Source organism: Salvelinus fontinalis, chromosome 21 (genome assembly GCF_029448725.1).
Source record: "Salvelinus fontinalis isolate EN_2023a chromosome 21, ASM2944872v1, whole genome shotgun sequence".
Lineage (NCBI taxonomy): Eukaryota > Metazoa > Chordata > Actinopteri > Salmoniformes > Salmonidae > Salvelinus > Salvelinus fontinalis.
In genome coordinates, this window is record NC_074685.1 from 26834678 (window position 1) to 26855479 (window position 20802).

Genomic DNA, 20802 nt, shown 5'->3' on the forward strand with positions numbered 1-20802 from the left:
GATGTGACAGGAGAGATGTGTGTGGAATAGAATGGACTCTATCAAGCATAAACACAGACCAAACTTACAAATAAGCATGCTGTGCGGCAGTCAAGTCATTTGTACTCTCAGTAACACTCATGTCTTGTGAAGAGTGCTGATGTCTTGGTCTTTTGGTAGTTAGCAGGTGCGTCGAGTTCATCGTACAACTTCATACATCTTTAATAACTGCGTATGGACATACACAGGCAGATGCACACAGACACACAGGCTACTAACAAGCTCATCCAAAGACTACTCACACTTTCTCTAGTTGGTGTGCTCATGCTCACGTTTCCTTCAGTTTTATTATTTAATGTACACCCTGAAAATCCATATGCTGGAGAACAACTCCGTAACAAATGTATATGGTTTCCATTACAGTATGGTAGAAAAAAAGGATCAATGACATTTCCATTTTATCAATTTATATTGCTCACCATTGACTCAGACATCATTTTCATTATAAAACAGAACAGTTTTCAGTGAACAAATAGTACAGTTAATTATAAAATGTTCTGGGGGAGAAAGCAGAAATATACAGTACAAAATAGTTATCTTTTCAGTGTATAAATCCATTTATACTCTTTTGACGAGGAAAACACCTCCAAGCTCAACCCCATTTTGAACACATACGAAGAACAAAACAGGTGAAACTAATGACTCCCCCATCCCTCGCAATCTCTCTGTACACACAAGCACACACACTCAAATGTAATACATCCTTTGAACACTAGAACTGCCAAAGGGCAACGCCCACTGCCGTTTGATTTTGTAATTAAAATAAAGCAACATCCTGCTTCATCGCTGACTTTCCCTTAATATTTGTATTTTACATTGCTCAGCTGTCAGAATGTTTTAACTGTCCTTTGTAAAAAATAATCTGATAATGGATTCTATTACTTACTACTAATCTAATTGATAAAATGTATTTCAAATACATGTTGAAGTAGTTTTTATGTTGGTATTTACAGGTATTGAGGTTGATAACAACACAGTAGATGAATCTCAATGGGTCACCGTTCTCTAGCGGGTACACTTAAAAAAAGGGTTCCAAAAGGCTTCTTCAGCGGTCCCCTTAGGAAAACCCTTTTTGTCCTGGTAGAACTCTTTTGAGTTCCATGTGGAAATGATTTTACATGGAACCCAAAAGGGTTCTTCAAAGGGTTCTCCTATGGGGACAGTCGAACAACCGTTTTAGATTCTAGATAGCACCTTTTCTTTTAAGAGTGTACTTGTATGCTGAGAAGCTCAGCGGTTCTAGTGTTAAATGGGATTTGACATATCCTTTTAAGGAGATTTTGACGTTGTCACATGTATTCAGCGTTACTCATAAGTTGTTAGAAGTGGCATGAACTGTATTTGTGGCACACGCACATAATACTGTATCTTGCTCAAACACACTATCAAGAAATGCAAACAAACTCATGCATGAAGACACACTAGAGATACACACACATACACCCACCCACACAGACACGCACGTTGATTTGGCAGAAGAGCACTGTAGTACTATAAGAACAGGAGAGAGTTGAGGCTTCGTCCATTTTCAAAGATTACAGAGGAATCCTCTCTGGAACGTTCATCATTCCGATGAATGAACACACGCACGCACACACACAAACAAAAGAGCTGATTGGATATAGAACATCCATCCCTCTAGTGCTCTGACCCTATGGCAATAGTCTCATATCAGTGAGTATTATCCCAGAGGGAACTCTGCTTTGAAATGGTTTCCTTGTGAAATCCTCTGGTCCTCTCTTAATGTGACAGAACAACCACAGATAGAGTCCTCCCCAGTCCCCACGAGACAGAGGGCTGGATTCATTCTGTATTGCTGAAGCGTTACAGATTGCACAATGAAAATGTAAAGGTAATTTACGATTGAGCCGACATATGCAGCGTTTACCGTGAATGAACTCTACACTAACGTGGGAAAATTGCCTTTAAATTTAAATCACGCTGACTGAATAGAGCCCAGACACACAAAACACCCACCCCTAAAGGCTTTTGTTGTCGGAGAGAGACGGTACATTTTTTGTTCTTGAAATAGACATATACTACAGTTCAGAAGTTTGAGACTCAGTTTGACTTTTTATTTTATTTCCTGTCCTGATTATGGGCCAAGGTGTGTAATTAGAGTTGTCTGTGTGTCTGGGAATAGATTGAGTCCTCCACCAGGTGTGATTGGCAAGAGGATCAGTTGTTCTCCAGAGTAGATCGTCAGATGTTTTAGAAAACTCCCTCCAGCTCCCCAGGGGACTAGATGAACAATGACAGCTTAACTCAAATATTACTCAACAGACAGGTGCACACTGTAAACTTGTAAAGCAAACAAAATAATCATAAATACTTCTGAGCCGCAAATCAGAAGATAGCTTATTTTAAAGCCATCTTGACGGAATAGAAATTATGAATATTTTTTGAAACCACAGCTGCAAATAATGGGTTGTTCAACAGCAAAGAAAAATCATGGAAATGGCTGGGCTGAAACTTCACTGTGAAATGTCTGGGCGGTCACAGCCCTGTCCACTTGTCACCTTCATTAGATGTGATGTTCCTTAAGTTCCACAGCCCATTTCCACGTCGCCAGCCTCCAGCAGAGTGACAGGGTTCCACTTCCCATTGTGTCACACGCCAAGTCCCACGTTTCTATGGCAACGGTCAGAGAGGTGCTGCAGACGCGAAGTGTTTCAACCCCCCTCAATCTGGACTAGCACAATTGGCTAATCAAAGGGTTAAAGTGGCCGGTGCGTTAACAGCAACCTAGGTCATAGCTGGATGAACACTGTCCTAGGGCAGCTGAGAACCAGTCAGAAAGAGTATAGAGACCTTGTAAAAGAAAAGAAAACATAAATATTCAGCGTGATAGAAATCATGAAAGTCATTCTTGCTCCTACATTAGATTGTGAATGGGCTCGTGGAGGTATACTTTGAAGTGTGTTTGTAGACGTTTAGAGAGTGCCACTGTAGGATCAGAACAGACAGTAATGGAGAAGCTGTAGTGTTGTAGGGCCTGATTCCTCTGCAAGTTAGCAATGGGCTGGTTAAACATTCATCTTCTAGTGAATGGTGGGTACGTCTCCAAGCCAAGCTCCAGGTAATGGTCGGGGACACGTGTATTCATTCTGAGGGGAAAATAAAGATGACAAAGTTAAAACAAGCGGTGAGTGTGGTACATTGGTGGTGGTTACAACAAAGTAATTACAGTTCCTGGTTAATCTGATCATGGCACAATGGAGCCATGACAATGCAAGCAAAGCAAATTAGGGTAAGCAATTAAGCAGACAATGAAATGCCACCGCTTTGACGGTTTAGAAGTTTGAAATGGAGTGGCTTCGCCTAATGACAGAGACAGAGCGAAGAGACTCCACAAAATTAAAATACTGACTCGTCATCCATGTTCATTTTCAAAAGTGTTAATTAGAGTTTTGCCAATTAAATCAAATTGTTCCATTGTGTTCAATTGACCTTGCTTACATTAACACTTTATCTTAAACAAATTAAAACATCCTGTCTGAATACTAATGGTAATGTGTATTGTGCGCAACGATCGTTATCTCAATTACCCTCTAGTTGGACAAAGGCCTTAATCTAAAAAATCTCTGTGGTGCAGACCTATTAGGCTACATTATGCTTCCCCCTTTGAAAGACCTCAGTAATTACATGACAAATCGGGGCTAGCAGTTTTCCTCTCTGCAGATATGGGAATGCATTAACCGATGTTGCTCCTCCACAGCACTTGGGTTAAAAGTCCATTAACCTGGTAAAAAACGTTTTTGTTCTTGGAATGGTTTGAATGCCAATGAAAGTCCCCAAGCTCCACTCCAGCTTGTTAGAATCTTCACACTTCAACTCCAGAGTCACAAGCTGTGAATGAATCTTAAACCCGAATAACGACAGGCGGAGACTCAGTCTCTGCCTTACCAAGGTTGCCTCTTTGCATTAACCTTTTAAAAAGCCTATTTTGGGGCTTGGCTCTAGGTAAATCCAATCTTAATAACGTAGATTTTGCCATCCTAAGCTATTTCTGGAGTTCTCAGAATCCGCCGGGAATTATAAATGTGAGGCTTTCTGCTGCCACAGCTTAGATAAGTATGTGTCAGAGACAGATGCCCTCTTCCTCTGACGTACTGTACAGCTACATATACAGTAGGATGCCCTGAGAATAATTTGGATTCAGCCTGCTATCAAACATGCAGACACAACTCACTCATCTCTCTCTAAACATTATCTGATTGAAATTGTTGCGTCTACACATGTAAATAAAATATGTCTCTTATCTGCTCACATTGTCCATATTTGTGACCAGATTCCCTCTATGCAAATGATTCTAACATGCCTTATATATGACACAACCACTGGGCACACGCTGGTTGAATCAACAATGTTTCCACGCCATTTCAATGAAATTACGTTGAACCAATGTGGAATAGACATTGAATTTATGTCTGTGCCAGTGGGAAGCTGTATAAATCGATAAAAAACACCACACTTTTATAGTCAATAGTTTTATACTCTCATAATTTCAGCCTACTTTTTTTATCCAACATTTTAAGAATGGGCTTAATAGGCTACAGTCCCTATAGACGGGTGGGCTGATAATGTCACGAAAATGATGTGTGTGCATCAATGTTGCCCCAAACCACACGTTGTCATGATTCTGAACAGTCAGATAGCTAGCAACAATGACAAGAAGCTGCCATGTGGGGAATGGTAGGTGGCTCATTATCATTGTATCTTGTTATTGATACCATGTCTTGTTTTGAGGTGTTTTGACTGATTTCATGTCAATGCTAATATGGCAAAAAAATGCTAGCTAGCTAAACAACAAATGTAACCATGTATTTGAGAGACAATGAGTCTGACAATGAGCGTTCAGTGAAACTCTGATCGCTAAAAAAGACACCAAACAAATGAGCTGAGTATCTGGATGTGTGTACAAAGTACAATTAATGCACAGTATACATAAAGAGGACACTTAGGTCCTAAAACAGAAACGGGTTAAGTTACAGAGTAGGCTACAAATGCGAATGGGATTTTTCTATTTTTACCGTCATCCAACTCGGAATTCTAAGTCGGACACTCGGGTATCTGTTTAGATCGATGCCGTGTTCAACACAACTGGGAGCTCAGAACTCATAAATCTCAGACTTCCAACCTCAATGTGTTCAAAACAACTGGGAACTCTGAAAAAAACAAGCTCCGACTGGGAAAATCTATTTGAACGGTCATCCAACTTGGAATTCCAACTCGGGAGTCAGGCCTCTTTCTTGAGCTCCGACTTACGTCATGATTTTACCTTGTATTTTTCCAAGTTCCCGGTTGTTTTGAACGCGGCAAGAGCTATGACTTTCCGACCTGAAGATCACTGACGTCATGATTTGATCTCGTTTTTTCCCCCCGATTTCCCAGTTGTCTTGAAAGCACCATGACCATCAGATTCAGTTACCATCAGTCCAGTAAAATAAAAAAGCATTTTGATTTATGCTCCGCTGTGCCTCGCAAGTGCTACAACAACTGATCTATTTTGTTATCAAAGCTCGCGTTTTGAAATGTAATATAGTCTGAGAAGAACAATGTTTGCAGGCCAGGCATAAATGCCATAAATGTATTAGGCCTACTGCATAAACCTCAACCCTACATAACTGTTTTTATTAGGTTCATGTAAAAAACAACATCTGAGCTGTACATCTCGGCTTGCCTTTTGACTGCGAAAGTGATCTTGACAGTTTGGTGACCACTGTCCACAGTGACCACATTACCCTATAGCAAGACGCGTGGTCAAATTATTAAAATGCATGGATAAAAGAGACAATTGGTATGAAGTGCAAAGGAGGTCACATGTTTAGCAAATACTATGGCCTTAAGTAGTCTTAAGAGTCCTTCATGTTGTAGCCTACATTATATTTGACAGTAGCCTCCACTTATGCTTACAGAAAGCTATGCGGCTTTACGCATCAGTTTGGACATCTTCTGCACTGTTTTAATAGTTGGAAAATGCAACAGAATATAATCAAATTGAAAAGGATTGCATTATAATAGCACTGTATTATTTTCATATCTGATACAGTAACAGAATTATACTATTCACCTCCCACCCACTGTTAATTCTGGCTATATCTACAGGTGGAAAATTAGGCCTACATACTACACCTAGCCATACACGTCATGCATTGCACCCTTATGCTGTGACTCCATCATAGTCTGTCCCATGCATCCCCAATACATTTGTAGTTCAGTTGAAATTCTGATATTACAGTCCTTGGTCTTTCTGTACAATGTTTTCAAATGTTTGATTTTGCGCTGGGATTGGATGTGGGAATAGGAGAACCAGTTCTCTCTCATCCAGAACAATATTTTTTCATAAATATCTTTATTTCTATCTGCCAATTTTAGCTGTACGTGGTATTGGACTGTGGATTCCGAACACAGTGCCAGTATAGACACTGGTTTCTAATGAAGACCATGATCTTAATTCAACTGGCTGGTGTTATTTTTTTGTTGCCAAATGTATATGCTTTCGTTGTCTGGATTTGATTACTTAAAAAATATATACACCGCTCAAAAAAATAAAAGGAACACTAAAATAACACATCCTAGATCTGAATGAATGAAATATTCTTATTAAATAGTTTTTTCTTTACATAGTTGAATGTGCTGACAAACAATCACACAAAAATGATCAATGGAAATCAAATTTATCAACCCATGGAGGTCTGGATTTGGAGTCACACTCAAAGTTAAAGTGGAAAACCACACTACAGGCTGATCCAACTTTGATGTAATGTCCTTAAAACAAGTCAAAATGAGGCTCAGTAGTGTGTGTGGCCTCCACGTGCCTGTATGACCTCCCTACAACGCCTGGGCATGCTCCTGATGAGGTGGCGGGTGGTCTCCTGAGGGATCTCCTCCCAGACCTGGACTAAAGCCAACTCCTGGACAGTCTGTGGTGCAACGTGGCGTTGGTGGATGGAGCGAGACATGATGTCCCAGATGTGCTCAATTGGATTCAGGTCTGGGGAACGGGCGGGCCAGTCCATAGCATCAATGCCTTCCTCTTGCAGGAACTGCTGACACACTCCAGCCACATGAGGTCTAGAATTGTCTTGCATTAGGAGGAACCCAGGGCCAACAGCACCAGCATATGGTCTCACAAGGGGTCTGAGGATCTCATCTCGGTACCTAATGGCAGTCAGGCTACCTCTGGCGAGCACATGGAGGGCTGTGCGGCCCCCCCAAAGAAATGCCAGCCCACACCATGGCTGACCCACCGCCAAACCGGTCATGCTGGAGGATGTTGCAGGCAGCAGAACATTCTCCACTGCGTCTCCAGACTCTGTCACGTCTGTCACATGTGCTCAGTGTGAACCTGCTTTCATCTGTGAAGAGCACAGGGCGCCAGTGGCGAATTTGCCAATCTTGGTGTTCTCTGCCAAATGCCAAACGTCCTGCACGGTGTTGGGCTGTAAGCACAACCCCCACCTGTAGACGTCGGGCCCTCATACCACCCTCATGGAGTCTGTTTCTGACCGTTTGAGCAGACACATGCACATTTGTCATTTTGCAGGGCTCTGGCAGTGCTCCTCCTTGCACAAAGGCGGAGGTAGCGGTCCTGCTGCTGGGTTGTTGCCCTCCTACGGCCTCCTCCACGTCTCCTGATGTACTGGCCAGTCTCCTGGTAGCGCCTCCATGCTCTGGACACTACGCTGACAGACACAGCAAACCTTCTTGCCACAGCTCGCATTGATGTGCCATCCTGAATGAGCTGCACTACTTTTTTTTTTTTTTTTTTAACCTTTATTTAACTAGGCAAGTCAGTTAAGAACAAATTCTTATTTTCAATGACGGCCTAGGAACAGTGGGTTAACTGCCTTGTTCAGGGGCAGAACGACAGATTTCTACCTTGTCAGCTTGGGGATTCGAACTTGCAACCTTTCGGTTACTAGCCCAACACTCTAACCACTAGGCTACACTGCTGCCCCTGAGCCACTTGTGTGGGTTGTAGACTCCGTCTCATGCTACCACTAGAGTGAAAGCACCGCCAGCATTCAAAAGTGACCGAAACATCAGCCAGGAAGCATAGGAACTGAGAAGTGGTCTGTGGTCACCACCTGCAGAACCACTCCTTTATTGGGGGTGTCTTGCTAATTGCCTATAATTTCCACCTTTTGTCTTTTCCATTTGCACAACAGCATGTGAAATTTATTGTCAATCAGTGTTGCTTCCTAAGTGGACAGTTTGATTTCACAGAAGTGTGATTGACTTGGAGTTACATTGTGTTGTTTAAGTGTTCCCTTTATTTTTTTGAGCAGTGTATATTTCACCTTTATTTAACCAGGTAGGCTAGTTGAGAAGAAGTTCTCAATTACAACTGCGACCTGGCCAAGATAAAGCAAAGCAGTGCGACACAAACAACACAGAGTTACACATGGAATAAAAAAAACATACAGTCAATAACACAATAGAGAAAGTCTATATACAGTGTGTGCAAATGAGATAAGATAGGCAATAAATAGGCCGTAGTGGCGAAATAATAACAATTTAGCAATTAAACAGTGGAGTGATAGATGTGGAAAAGATGAATGTGCAAGTAGAGATACTGGGGTGCAAAGGAGCAAAAATAAATAAATAAATGGGGATGAGGTAGTTGGATGGGATATTTACAGATGGGCTATGTACAGGTGCAGTGATCTGTGAGCTGCACTGACAGCTGGTGCTTAAAGTTAGTGAGGGAGATATGGGTCTGCAGCTTCAATGATTTTTGCAATTCGTTCCAGTCAGTAGCAGCAGAGAACTGGAAGGAAAGGCTGCCAAATGACTTTGGGGGTGACCAGTGAAATATACCTGCTGGAGCGCGTGCTACGGGTGGGTGCAGCTATGGTGACCAGTGAGCAAAGACTTATAGATGACCTGGAGCCAGTGGGTTTGGCGACGAATGTGAAGCGAGGGCCAGCCAACGAGAGCATACAGGTCGCAGCGGTGGGTAGTATATGGGGCTTTGGTGACAAAACGGATGGCACTGTGATAGACTGCATGCAATTTGCTGAGTAGAGTGTTAGAGGCTATTTTGAAAATGACATCGCCGAAGTCAAGGATCAGCAGGATAGTCAATTTTACGAGGGTATGTTTGGCAGCATGAGTGAAGGATGCTTTGTTGCGAAATAGGAAGCTGATACTAGATTTAACTTTGGATTGGAGATGCTTAATGTGAGTCTGGAAGGAGAGTCTACAGTCTAACCAGACACCTATGTATCTGTAGTTGTCCACATATTCTAAGTCAGAACCGTCCAGAGTAGTGATGCTGGACGGGCGGGTAGGTGCGGGCAGCGATCGGTTGAAGAGCATGCATTTAGTTTTACTTGTATTTAAGAGCAGTTGGAGGCCACAGAAGGAGAGTTGTATGGCAATAAAGCTTGTCTGGAGGTTAGTTAACACAGTGTCCAAAGAAGGGCCAGAAGTATACAGAACAGTGTCCTCTGCGTAGAGGTGGATCAGAGAATCACCAGCAGCAAGAGCGACATTATTGATGTATACAGAGAAAAGAGTCAGCCCGAGAACTGAACCCTGTGGCACCCTCATAGAGACTGCCAGGGGTCCAGACAACAGGCCCTCCGATTTGACACACTGAACTCTGTCAGAGAAGTAGTTGGTGAACCAGGCGAGGCAGTCATTTGAGAAACCAAGGCTGTTGAGTCTGTCGATAAGAATGTGGTGATTGACAGAGTCGAAAGCCTTGGCTAGGTCGATGAATACAGCTGCACAGTATTTTCTCTTAACCATAACCGATGGCGGTTATGATATCGTTCAGGACCTTGAGCGTGGCTGAGGTGCACCCATGACCAGCTCAGAAACCAGACTGCATAGTGGAGAAGGTACGGTGGGATTCGAAATGGTCGGTGATCTGTTTGTTAACTTGGCTTTCGAAGATCTTAGAAAGGCAGGGTAGGATAGATATAGGTCTGCAGCAGTTTGGGTCTAGAGTGTCTCTCCCTTTGAAGAGGGGGATGACCGCGGCAGCTTTCCAATCTTTGGGAATCTCAGACGATACAAAAGAGAGATTAAACAGGCTAGTAATAGGGGTTGCAACAATTTCGGCTGATAATTTTAGAAGTTACACTTCAAGGACATCCGTACAAAATGTGTCTTTGAGTACCTCCGAAGGTGGTCAGAAAGATATAATCACAATCAGATCACAATGCGTCTTTTGATTGTCTACACATCGAAAAATGTGGGCACAACCAGAATGTGGATAAGAGCAGAACAACCGACGCGTGTTAGAACCAGGTATAAATGGGGCTTCGGAGTCTCTCAGTTGGGGGAGCTAATTGGACACTGAGTTCATCTTCGAGCTTCATGCAAGTGCAACTTTAACACAGCCAGACACACACACACACACACACACACACACACACACACACACACACACACACACACACACACACACACACACACACACACACACACACACACACACACACACACACACACACACACACACACCTTTACTACAGTCATTCACAGAGAAAACCTTTACCTCCGGACACTATAACAAATGAATACATTGAAGCAAAAATTTAAAATACCCTTTCTACTAGAGAATGCACACAGGCTCAGGTAATGTAAGACCCCTGGATACTACCTGCACTTGCTTAGCAGACAAGAATTGAACACAGGCACTGTATTGAGTTGCACATAAATCTCTCTATTGTTTCACTCTATCCCTACTTTTCCAAAGAGTAAATAATAATTTTAATTTTTTGAGTAAAAACTAAAATTATTTTGCTGATCCCTGGTCTAGAGATTCCTCACTCCAAAATGTGCAAAATGTGAACACCTATACTGACATCTCAAACAAAGTACTGTACAGAGATTCTTCTCTCCTTTTCTGGAAAAAACGGAGAGAGGACGTCTGACCCCTCTTTCCTCCTCTCCGTCAGTTTGCGATGTGCTTGTAATTAGCCTGTTATAGTGTGCATTAATTAGGATGATATAAACATGAGGTAATTAGTTTGCTCTTTGTCAGGGGAGCGGGAGCTAACACAGACATATGCCAGCCGCTCTCTCTGGGAGCACATTCTCCTCTCTCACCATCCACTCAGGGCTCCAATTAGCCCAAAAGTCTCCCCACCAATTTATTGTATTTCTTTTATAGAAGCTTTCACTCCCCTCCTATACGCCATTATGGGAAGAAGCAGCAAGCAGATGCAATTAGAGATGCTCCGGTGTTCGAAAAAAAGGGAAATCACTGGAATTCTCTGTCTTTTTCTTGAGCTAAATTATGCTTCAGTGACCTGTGCATGCACCGTGGAGCGGGTTAGTGTGGCTGTGGAGGAACACGGCCCACGCAAGGTCTTTGTAGGGCATGTGATTAACAAGGTCGGCTAGGACTGGGGAGGAGGTGAAAGTGAAGAAGCACACTGGGGACTGTGTGATTCACACCCGCCAACAAATGAGATAATGATGGACGTGTAGCAGCTCTAGTCTTCTCACCGGAAAAGGACAAAAGAGAGAGAGATGAAATGAGAGCAAAGCTGAGGTTCTCTCTCAAATCAAATCTCTCTCCCCTCCCTCGTCTGTCTGTCTGTCTGTCTGTCTGTCTGTCTGTCTGTCTGTCTGTCTGTCTGTCTGTCTGTCTGTCTGTGTCTAGAGCGTAGGCACATTGTTAATGTTGCATCTTACTGGTGATATATTAATATACAGTACAACTCTGACGTTGGAGCTATTACAAACCTCATGAAATATTGTAATATGAAATATTGATATTTTTTTAACTCTCTGTGTTTACACCTTTCAAATTAGCATTTTGTAAATATCAAATATATAAAGGATTTTGACATAACTGTGTTGACTTTGTATGTCTTCACATGCCAATAACTAGACAAGTTAGTTCCCAGCCACATAAACACAGTAAATATCCTGCTGTATCATCCTTAGTAAACATTTCACAGAATGTTTGTGACATTCATGAAGACGTGTTGTGTATGACGGGGAACATTGTTCTGGCTGCAATGTTTTATGTTAGCTGATTACTAACTTCCAGATAAACAGTGTGATCAACACAAGGCGAAAGCAGAGGGGCTAAAACCAATTGCTTGTCATCTGTCATGAAGCCTGCAGGGAGACGTAGGCCTGCACACTCAGTAATTTGACTGCAATCTGCTTGCATTTTGGGGGAAAAATCTTAACAAAAATCTCAATCTACCAGAACACGTAGAGTAGAACTATACATTTACATTTCAGTTATTGCTTTTCAAATTGTCATACATTGACTAATGTATTGTACAACACTACCAGAAATGAACGAATCTTGTCATGAAAGTGAGGGGGTAGATAGATCTAAAAACAAAGCTAGGTGGAGTAGCAATCATCTGGAAGTATACTGTAGGCAAGTTTGATGTCTACTGGAACACATGTGATCAGGGTCATTCTCACGGAGGTCTCTACCTACCAGGAAACTGTGCTATTACAGGACAATGCTATAACATGAGAAGAGTTTCTCTCTCTGAACATAGACTGTATACTTATTATCTTATTTTGAAAGTATACAATTTGCCCCCATCCTTAAGAAGAAAATAATAAAAGCACATATTAACGGTAGTGCTGAAAGCATGAATGCATGAATATATAAATCTTGACAGCAACAGTAATATTTTGCCCGGGGACACGTATCATGACTCAAACTGCAATGCAAACTTCAACGTGACAGGGTGCACAAATCTCCAGGAGCCTAACAAAAGGCAGGCAGGCAGGCAGGCAGCCAGCCAACACATCTGCCTGTATAGGAGGTAGCTATGGACTGCTGCAGTGACTAAGTATGTTATAGAATAGTGATTAAGATTTTGGGGGGCTGGATAACGATGGTGTATGTACATGCAATGCAGAGCAGAAAAAAGACACAAGCCATGCTTGAGGAATGGTGTTGGCTCAAGGATCTCTCATAGGAAATGTGTCGCAATGACTTGTAGAGAAGATCCAACCAAGGATGTCTGCGTATGTGTGTGTGTTGTGATTTATGAATATGATTTATGCTAGTGATGGACGACCACATTAGGAGCGGCAGCTTCCTTCCAACACAATCTCACTCTATCCCTCTCTCTCTCACACAAACATCATCAACAATCCAACAAACTCTCGAATTCAACGAACCCGGGATATTAAAATAATATTACAATGATGTTAAAATGTTTCCCATATGTATCTATTTATTCATGGTTTATAATACTGTCTAAACAGGGATAAGCTCTCCACCTCAAATATCTAACAAAGAAATGTGCCTTCTTTAGATTTAATTCAGTTGTTAAGTTAAGAGAAAGGCTATCTCCACTCACCATTATTCTTTAAGAGGCATCATTAATATGTACACAAAGAAGGATCATATTGTAATTACCGCATTCTAATACAAGAAGAAAAATTAGGTAAATAAGTAGACATTTTAGTTCCCCCTGTTTTTCTTTTCAACCGGGCAGAAGAGAACACAGGATTGTGTGTTATATTCTTACGGTCACGGTGACTGCAGTCTAACACTGGCACCGAGTGAACGCATATCTAGACAAATGTCTCCGTTCCCCTCTGAAAACCACCCTTTAATAATTCAAACATTTGCTGAGAAAGAGAGCCAGAGTCTTTGTGAATTAAAATTAATGTGACAAGAGAAAAGAGGCAAATATGTTCTCAAAAAACTTTAAGGGCAAAATAAATTGCCCCCGTTTCCTTTTCCAAGCAGGAGATAGTGTGGAAGCCTGCTGGTGCATTTGATCTTGTTAAGTTCGACAGTCTTTCGTGATCTCTATTCAGGAGGAGGGGACACAAAGGTGACACAGGGCATTGTTTATTCAATTGATCTAACATTGAAACTGCCTCCACTTAAGCAACCTTAGGAATGGTACAGTCAAAGCATGTGATGTACAGTTTAGAGTGCAAGGTCTCAACAGTGCAGCCTTGGGACTTACAATTAAAGAACCAGACTAAGGAACACTCATGAGTCATGGAGTAGTTTGAATATGTCAAGAGGCCAACATGTGACTACTCAGACAATAGTCTGAAAGGAAATTTGGTATGTGAATAGACTTTACTTCGACTGCAAAATCATGTTATAGAAACTGGCAAATGGTATGTGACATAACTCTATTCAGCAAATAAAATGGAAACAATTGTATGTGTTTGTCAGATGAAAGTCCACTGTGGTTCCCAGTGTTAACTGGTCAGGCTCACTGTCCTGTAGACCAGACGTGCCTAGATACCGATCCATATCTCCCCTTTGACCCTTCAGTAGAGGGTAGGGATGGGCATTCTGAGTACTTCTCGGTGAGAAGGATCTTCTGGCTCCAATCACCTACAGTACAAGAGCCATTCACTTTCAGTCGGCCACTCAGTGTAAGTCAACAACCAATCATATTCACCTGAAGAAAACTGAAATCATGCCCAACGGGCCAATGGATGCTAAGCCTGCCCTAGGAAGCCTCGCCTTCCTGGCTATAATACCGGGGCTCGCATTCATTTCCTAAATTCTTCGCTTTTCAGCTTGCCTGAAGGAAGAACGTTTCACGCAATTAACAAACTTTTCAAGCACATGAAGACAATGAGATTGGGCTCTGTCTTAGGTGTCTGTTAGTGGGGAGAGAGTACTCGTCCCCCTAGATGTTGTGAGTTTTGGGTCTTGGTATTGGTTTTTGTGTTTGCTAAAAGCGAACTGCTTTATGCTCTGATTGTGTAGCTAATGCTTCCTTGCTTGAGTAAGATGGCCAGTGGTAAGAGTAAGTTTAAAATGTCTAACCAGCCAAATTTGAGCCTCCGACTGTGCCCTAGGGCATGCGGTTTCAAAATTAAACTTAAAGATACACACGAGTGCTGTCCTGTTTGTCTGGGGTGGAATCACACTCAGAAAGCTATGGCTCTGACCAGTTTGTGTGACAATTGTCTCCGGCTTGGCTCAAATTCAATTGGGGGTCAGGCTGCTGGCGAAGGGTCTTCTGGTGAAGCGACCTTGGGAATGGTGTTGTCTGAGGCGGGAGCAGCAGTGGTGGTCAGAGTTGATAGTGGTGTCATCCCAGTGAGACTCATTCCGGTTTCTCTGGCAGTGTTCAGAGTACGGATTCTGGGGATGATGTAGTATCCCTGGTTGGCTCTGGAGGGTTTTCAGAGTGTCAATCAGATTACCTCAGTCCCGGGCAGCCTAGGGCTGATGCTTTGGATTCCACGGGGGAGAGTGAACCATTGGTTGTTAATGTGCCTTTGATGGATCTGTGTCCTTAGGAAACTACGCAGTAATTCGTTTTTTAAAAATGTATTATTTCATACATTGTTAGCCCAGAAAATCTTAAGTATTATTACATACAGCCGGGAATAACTATTGGATACAAGAGCGATGTCAACTTACCAGCATTACAACCAGGAATACAACTTTCCCAAAGCGGATCCTTTGTTCGGACCTCCATCCTGGACATTGCATCTAATCCCAGAGGCCGACCCAAAACAACGTTGTCGCTGGAGGAGAGGAGAGGCCTCCTGGTCAGACTTAAGAGGACGCTGCCCATTCAAACAGTACATACCAAGCAAACCGTCTAAATATGGAGTAAAGATATGGGCAGCATGTGATGCCAGGACAAGTTATGCCTGGAACAACCTGCTGACGGTTTTCCCATAAAGGAACCAGGGGAAGCGGGTGGTTCTGGAAATGACTGCAGGTCTCCAGGGGCACAATATAACATTATATAACAATATAACAATTTCTTCACCTCATATGCTCTTAGTCAGGAGCTGCTCCAAAAAATATTACCATGGTGGGGATGGTCAGAAGGAACAATCCTGAGTTGGCTCCTGTCTTACTCACTACCAAGGACAGGGATCGTTTTCCCTCTAAATTTGACTTCACTGATACACACACTCTTCTGTCCTACTGCCCGAAGAAAATGAAGAATGTGCTCCTGATGACAACTCTGCACAAGGTTGCTGCTGTGAGTACCAGGGAGGACAAGAAGCCCAACACTGTCTTGGATTACAACAGGAACGAAGAGGAGCTGACAACCTTGATAAGGTTTGTTACTCTTTATCTTTCAAGTCTCATGTACTTTTTTTCCTATTACCAGATTGTTTTATATGCACCATAAAAATGTTGTTGTTTGGTGAAATGCACATTGAATTTGTGAACAATATGGAGTCATTTCTATTCATTTGAATATGTAAATATGTTTTAGATGTGATAAATTAAAACAACGCTTTGATGCAATTTTTCACGTTACTATGCAAGACATGAAGCATCACTTGTATGTACTCATTACTTTATTTTATGATTGTTGCAGGTTTCTGGCACATACTCTTGTAAGAGGATGACCGTACGTTGGCCCATGGTGATGTTCTTCAACATCCTAGATGTGTCAGCCTACAAGGCGTTTGTGGTGTGGATTGAAGTGAATCCAGGCTGGGAGCAGGGGGAATTCTTCAAAAGGAGACTATTCCTAGAACAGTTGGGGAAAGCCATGGTGGCATCCCTCATTCAAAGGCGCCAACACCTTCCTCCAACACCATCCTCTGCTGGATTGGTGAGAGATATACAAGGGCCAGAAGAAAGATCTACGGCCGCCAGAGACAGACGAGACAAAAGGAAGAGGTGCAATCTGTGTGCACCAAGCGATGTCAAAACGAGCAGTATGTGCCATAAATGCAGTGCATATATTTGCAAGGCACATGCAACAACCACCACATATTGTCCAACATGTGCATGAGAACACACAAAATGTAACCACCATTGATTGACAGATTGTGAACATTTTAATGTTTTGATATTGTTAGTAATACTGTTATTGTTACTGTTGTTTTTTAATGTGTTCAGACATTAATTTTGTAATATGGTAAAGTTGTCATGTGTCGTTTTGGGCCTATGTCCTTTCTTTACTAATAAAATAATTCCGGTCAGTTTTGACCGGGAACACAACAGATATTATTTTGTGCCACTATTATTATTTTAATTTAATTTAATTGTTTCAAAACAAATGTCCTTGTTAAACTTTGAGACAAAGTAGTCTGTGATAAATAGCACAATATGTTTCATCTGAGTATTTGTTATAGTTAAAATAATCCTTTTTTTTTTTTCAAAAACGAGTTGTATGAGCTCAGGTCAATGAGGCCTACAGGCCATAAATAGCAAATAGAAGTTCGAAACTTGTAGGGCAGAGGCGGTTTGCCTTGGGCCAGGGAGCGACTTCAAGGTCAGTTTTTGACCATCTTCGTGCTTCTGGGCAGCGGCGGACGTCCTGGCACAGACGCTGTGCTGGGTTGAAGGAGAGCGGGGTGAAAACAGATTCCTCTGCAGCGCCGTAGAAGAAGCAGACCTCGAACCCTAGCTGGAGGCTGGGGGAGGGGGGGGTGTCCTCAGGGCCCTCCTACCCAAGAGTTTACTGTGGCAACAGTACTCCCAAGTTTCTCGGTCAATGGGAGCTGGTTGCCAAAGTCCCTGAACCTGGTGTGGGATGGATATCAGAATGACGATACCACGAAAGCACATTGTTTCTACCCAAGGTTCCTCGTGTTCAGGGGTATCGAGAGTGCGGTATCGTCCAGGTGTGGGCATAATAAACAGTTTCTTCCCCACATTCTGACCCACAATTGTCAAGAGCGGTGGATATGAAAAGTAGTATGACAAAAAAAAAGTTGTCCCAGTCCTCAGGGTTTCCCTCTGCCCCTTAAGGAGATAATGTATGGGAAACTGTCAGCATGCTCCATCCAGAGGCTGGCATGCGCAGTTTCACCATGAGTGATGAGGATGGTGATGAGGACGGTGACAAGGGGGTAGGTTTCTGTGTGTCCTCCTCCTTTTCATTGCATCATTAAGTCAATGGTCCTAGAAGTCCTAGCACCTGTCTTGAGAGAGGAGATTGCCATCCTGGACTTGAGTATTTTAAACCAGCACCTCAAGGTTTACAAAGTTCAAAATGCTCACACTTCACTGGCTATTGCAGTCGGTGTGTCCCATCGATTGGTTCATGTCCATAGATCTGAAGGATGCGTATTTTGTAGTTGTAGTTGTATATCTTTCCCACAGAAAGTTTCTGAGGTTTAATTTCAAGGATGTGACCAACGAGTTTCTGGTGGTGTCGTTCGGCTCTCCCTATCACCCTCAACCTTTTTTATGTTGGTGGCGATGGCTTTGGCAATGGTGTGATGCCAGGGGATCAGAGTATTGGATAATTGGCTAGTCGTAGCGGAGTCAAGGGAACTTGTTGAGCTCCACACTGCTACACTGGTTTCCCATATTCCGTCTCTGGGGTTCATAGAGAATCACAATAAAACTTTTTAACTCTGGCTCAGCGCATTCAGTTTCTGGGTCTGCTTCTGTTCTCGGTTCTGAATCATGCGTTTTTGTCCCAACAGAGTAAGGTTGCATTCCGGCTGTCTGGCACGGTTTCCGTTGGGGCACTCTGTGCCTTTTCACTTGTGCCTGCAGTTATTAGTCTGATTGTCTCTATGATAGCTGTGGTGCCTCTGGGACTTCTGTTGATGCGTCTATTTCAGCGCTAGGTGATTGCTACGCGTCTGGACGCATCTCATCACGGCCAGCGGTTGCTCAAGGTATCCTCGTCATGCCTAAGGGCGTTGACTCCTTGGAGAGACCCATGGGCCGGGTAGTGTCCTGCAGGCTGATCACAACAGACACATCCTTACTGGGATGGGGAGAACTGTGTGTGGGCTATTCGGAAAGAGGGTTTTGATCAACAGTGCAATGGGCGATGCACAACAATTACCTAGAGATACTGTTTTGGTAGCGCTGAGGGGTTTCCTTACGATGTTAGAGGGCCAGCATGTGTTGGTAAGGTCAGACAACAGGATGGTGGTGGCGTAGATCAAATTGCAGGGGGGGGGTCTCTCTATCTCCTAAACCTGGCCCGTTAGCCGCTCGTATGGAGCAGTACACATTTCCTGTCGCTCAGTGTGACGTTTCTTGCCGGATCCCTCAACATGGGTGCAGATCTACTTTCCAGAAAGGGTCCCATCTCTATGGAGTGTAGACTGCACCCCTCAGAGGTTGCCCAGATATGGACCAGATATGTGACCGGTTTCGCCACGTAGATCTTTACGCATTTCAAGAAAACACGCATTATCATCTTTTCTTCTCAATGAGGGATCTGGGTGCTCCATTGGGAATGGATGATTTTGTGTATCAGTGGCCACAAACCCTATTCTATGCGTTTCCTCCGGTGGACCTGATTTAGGCCACCGTCGAGAGGGTCCGGCAGGAGGGTCTGATTCTGGTGGCACCCATTGGCCCAGACTACCCTGGTTCCCGAAAATCATCCGCCTGTTGGGCGGGCACCCGTGGAGGATTCCGTGTTGTCAGGATGTATTGTCCCAGGCGCAAGGGAGTTTGTCAACCCCAACCGCAGATAAGTGATCTGTGGGTTTGGCCCCTGAAAGATTGAATTTGACGGCTAGGAGTTTACCCTCGACCGTGATTACAAGAGGGTTGTATACATATAAGTGGTGCGCGTTTCAGGATTGGTTTCGGGGTAAATGAGTTTCTCCTTTTCAGACCTCTGTTGGACATTTTGATGTTCTTGCAAGAGCTTTTTGAGCAGGGCCTTTCTTTTTACACATTGAAGGTTTATATGACAGTCATCTCGTCGTGTCATGTAGGGATTGACGGCTCTACCCAGTGGTCTCATCCTCTGATGGTGTGGTTCCTGAAAGGCGTACATCGGCTCAGATCAGTGTCTAAGCCCATGGCACCGACCTGGGACCTGGCTTTGGTCCTTGACGCTCTGTGTGAGTCTCCCAATGAACCATTCAGAGTGTCCTTTCCTACAAGACTGCCTGCTCATGGCTTTGGCGTTGGCCAAGAGCGTTGGGGATCAGTACACCCTTCCTATTTGGAGTGTGGGCCTGGCGACTCCAAATTGATGCTACGTCCTGATGCAGCTTTTGCTCCCAAGGTTATGCCCATGTCTAACAGGTCACTTGCTTTTCTTTCAAGCTGTTCCCTTTCTCACCGCCTCCGTTTGCTTACGGTGAACAACAGAGGAATCATAGCCTGTGTCCGGTGCGCACTTTACGCACATGTATGGATAGGACCAAGGAGACAGTGGCTCTTCCTTTAAAAGTTGCAGCACAGCTTACGGTGTGCCGCAGAATTCTATGGCACATTATTTAAGTGTCAGCCATTGTTGCCCGAACGAAGCAATTTACCACAGTCTGCCACCATCTACCATAAACGGTCGCGGCATAAGCTCAAAACTTTTAAAGGAAGAACCAGAGTTTGTGACCAGCTTATTGTCTGTTTCCATAATACAACTCGGGGTAGGGCGCTTTCGAAGCAGCATCTTCCTCATTGGATTGTGGATCTCCCTAGCATATGACAGCAAAGGAAAAGGGCTGCCTAGCGGTGTGCGTGCTTACTCCACCAGGGGTGTGGCAGCTTCTTGTGCATTGTTTAGGGGCATAAGGATTGGTGATGTGTGCTGCAGCGAGTTGGGGTTCCCAACATACCATTGTGAGGTTTTATTGCTTGGATGTAACTGTTCCCAGTGTGGCTCATAGTGTTGTTATGGCTGGGTCCGGGAGTGGGTGTTAGGCACTGTGCAGGTTGCGCATTTATCCGGGTTACCACAGTTCCCTGTGGGTTTAAGCCTTGGGCTGCCTTGGGGTGCAGCAGCTCATAAATTGCGCATTCATCAGGGTTACCACAGTCTCCTGTGGGTTTGAGCCCCGGGCTGCCATGATTCATTGACTCTGCTTGATGCTATGCAGCACGTTTGTGCGCTTTACCAAGAAACGACAGGTGTTTTGTTGTTT

At 43.5% G+C, this 20802-nt stretch overlaps 1 protein-coding gene across 2 annotated transcripts in view; it reads right to left on the reverse strand.

The window, feature by feature from the left end:
- Positions 1-292: 292 nt before the first annotated feature.
- Positions 293-20802, reverse strand: part of lrrtm4l1 (leucine rich repeat transmembrane neuronal 4 like 1) — a 63950-nt gene continuing 43440 nt past the window's right edge. For both annotated transcript variants that reach the window (XR_008753952.1, XM_055874501.1), the window contains exon 3: positions 293-3146. Coding sequence is in view for 1 of the 2 variants with exons in the window: in XM_055874501.1 (XP_055730476.1) it covers positions 3081-3146 (66 nt within the window). In the remaining variant the exon portion in view is untranslated. The remainder of the gene's footprint in view (positions 3147-20802) is intronic.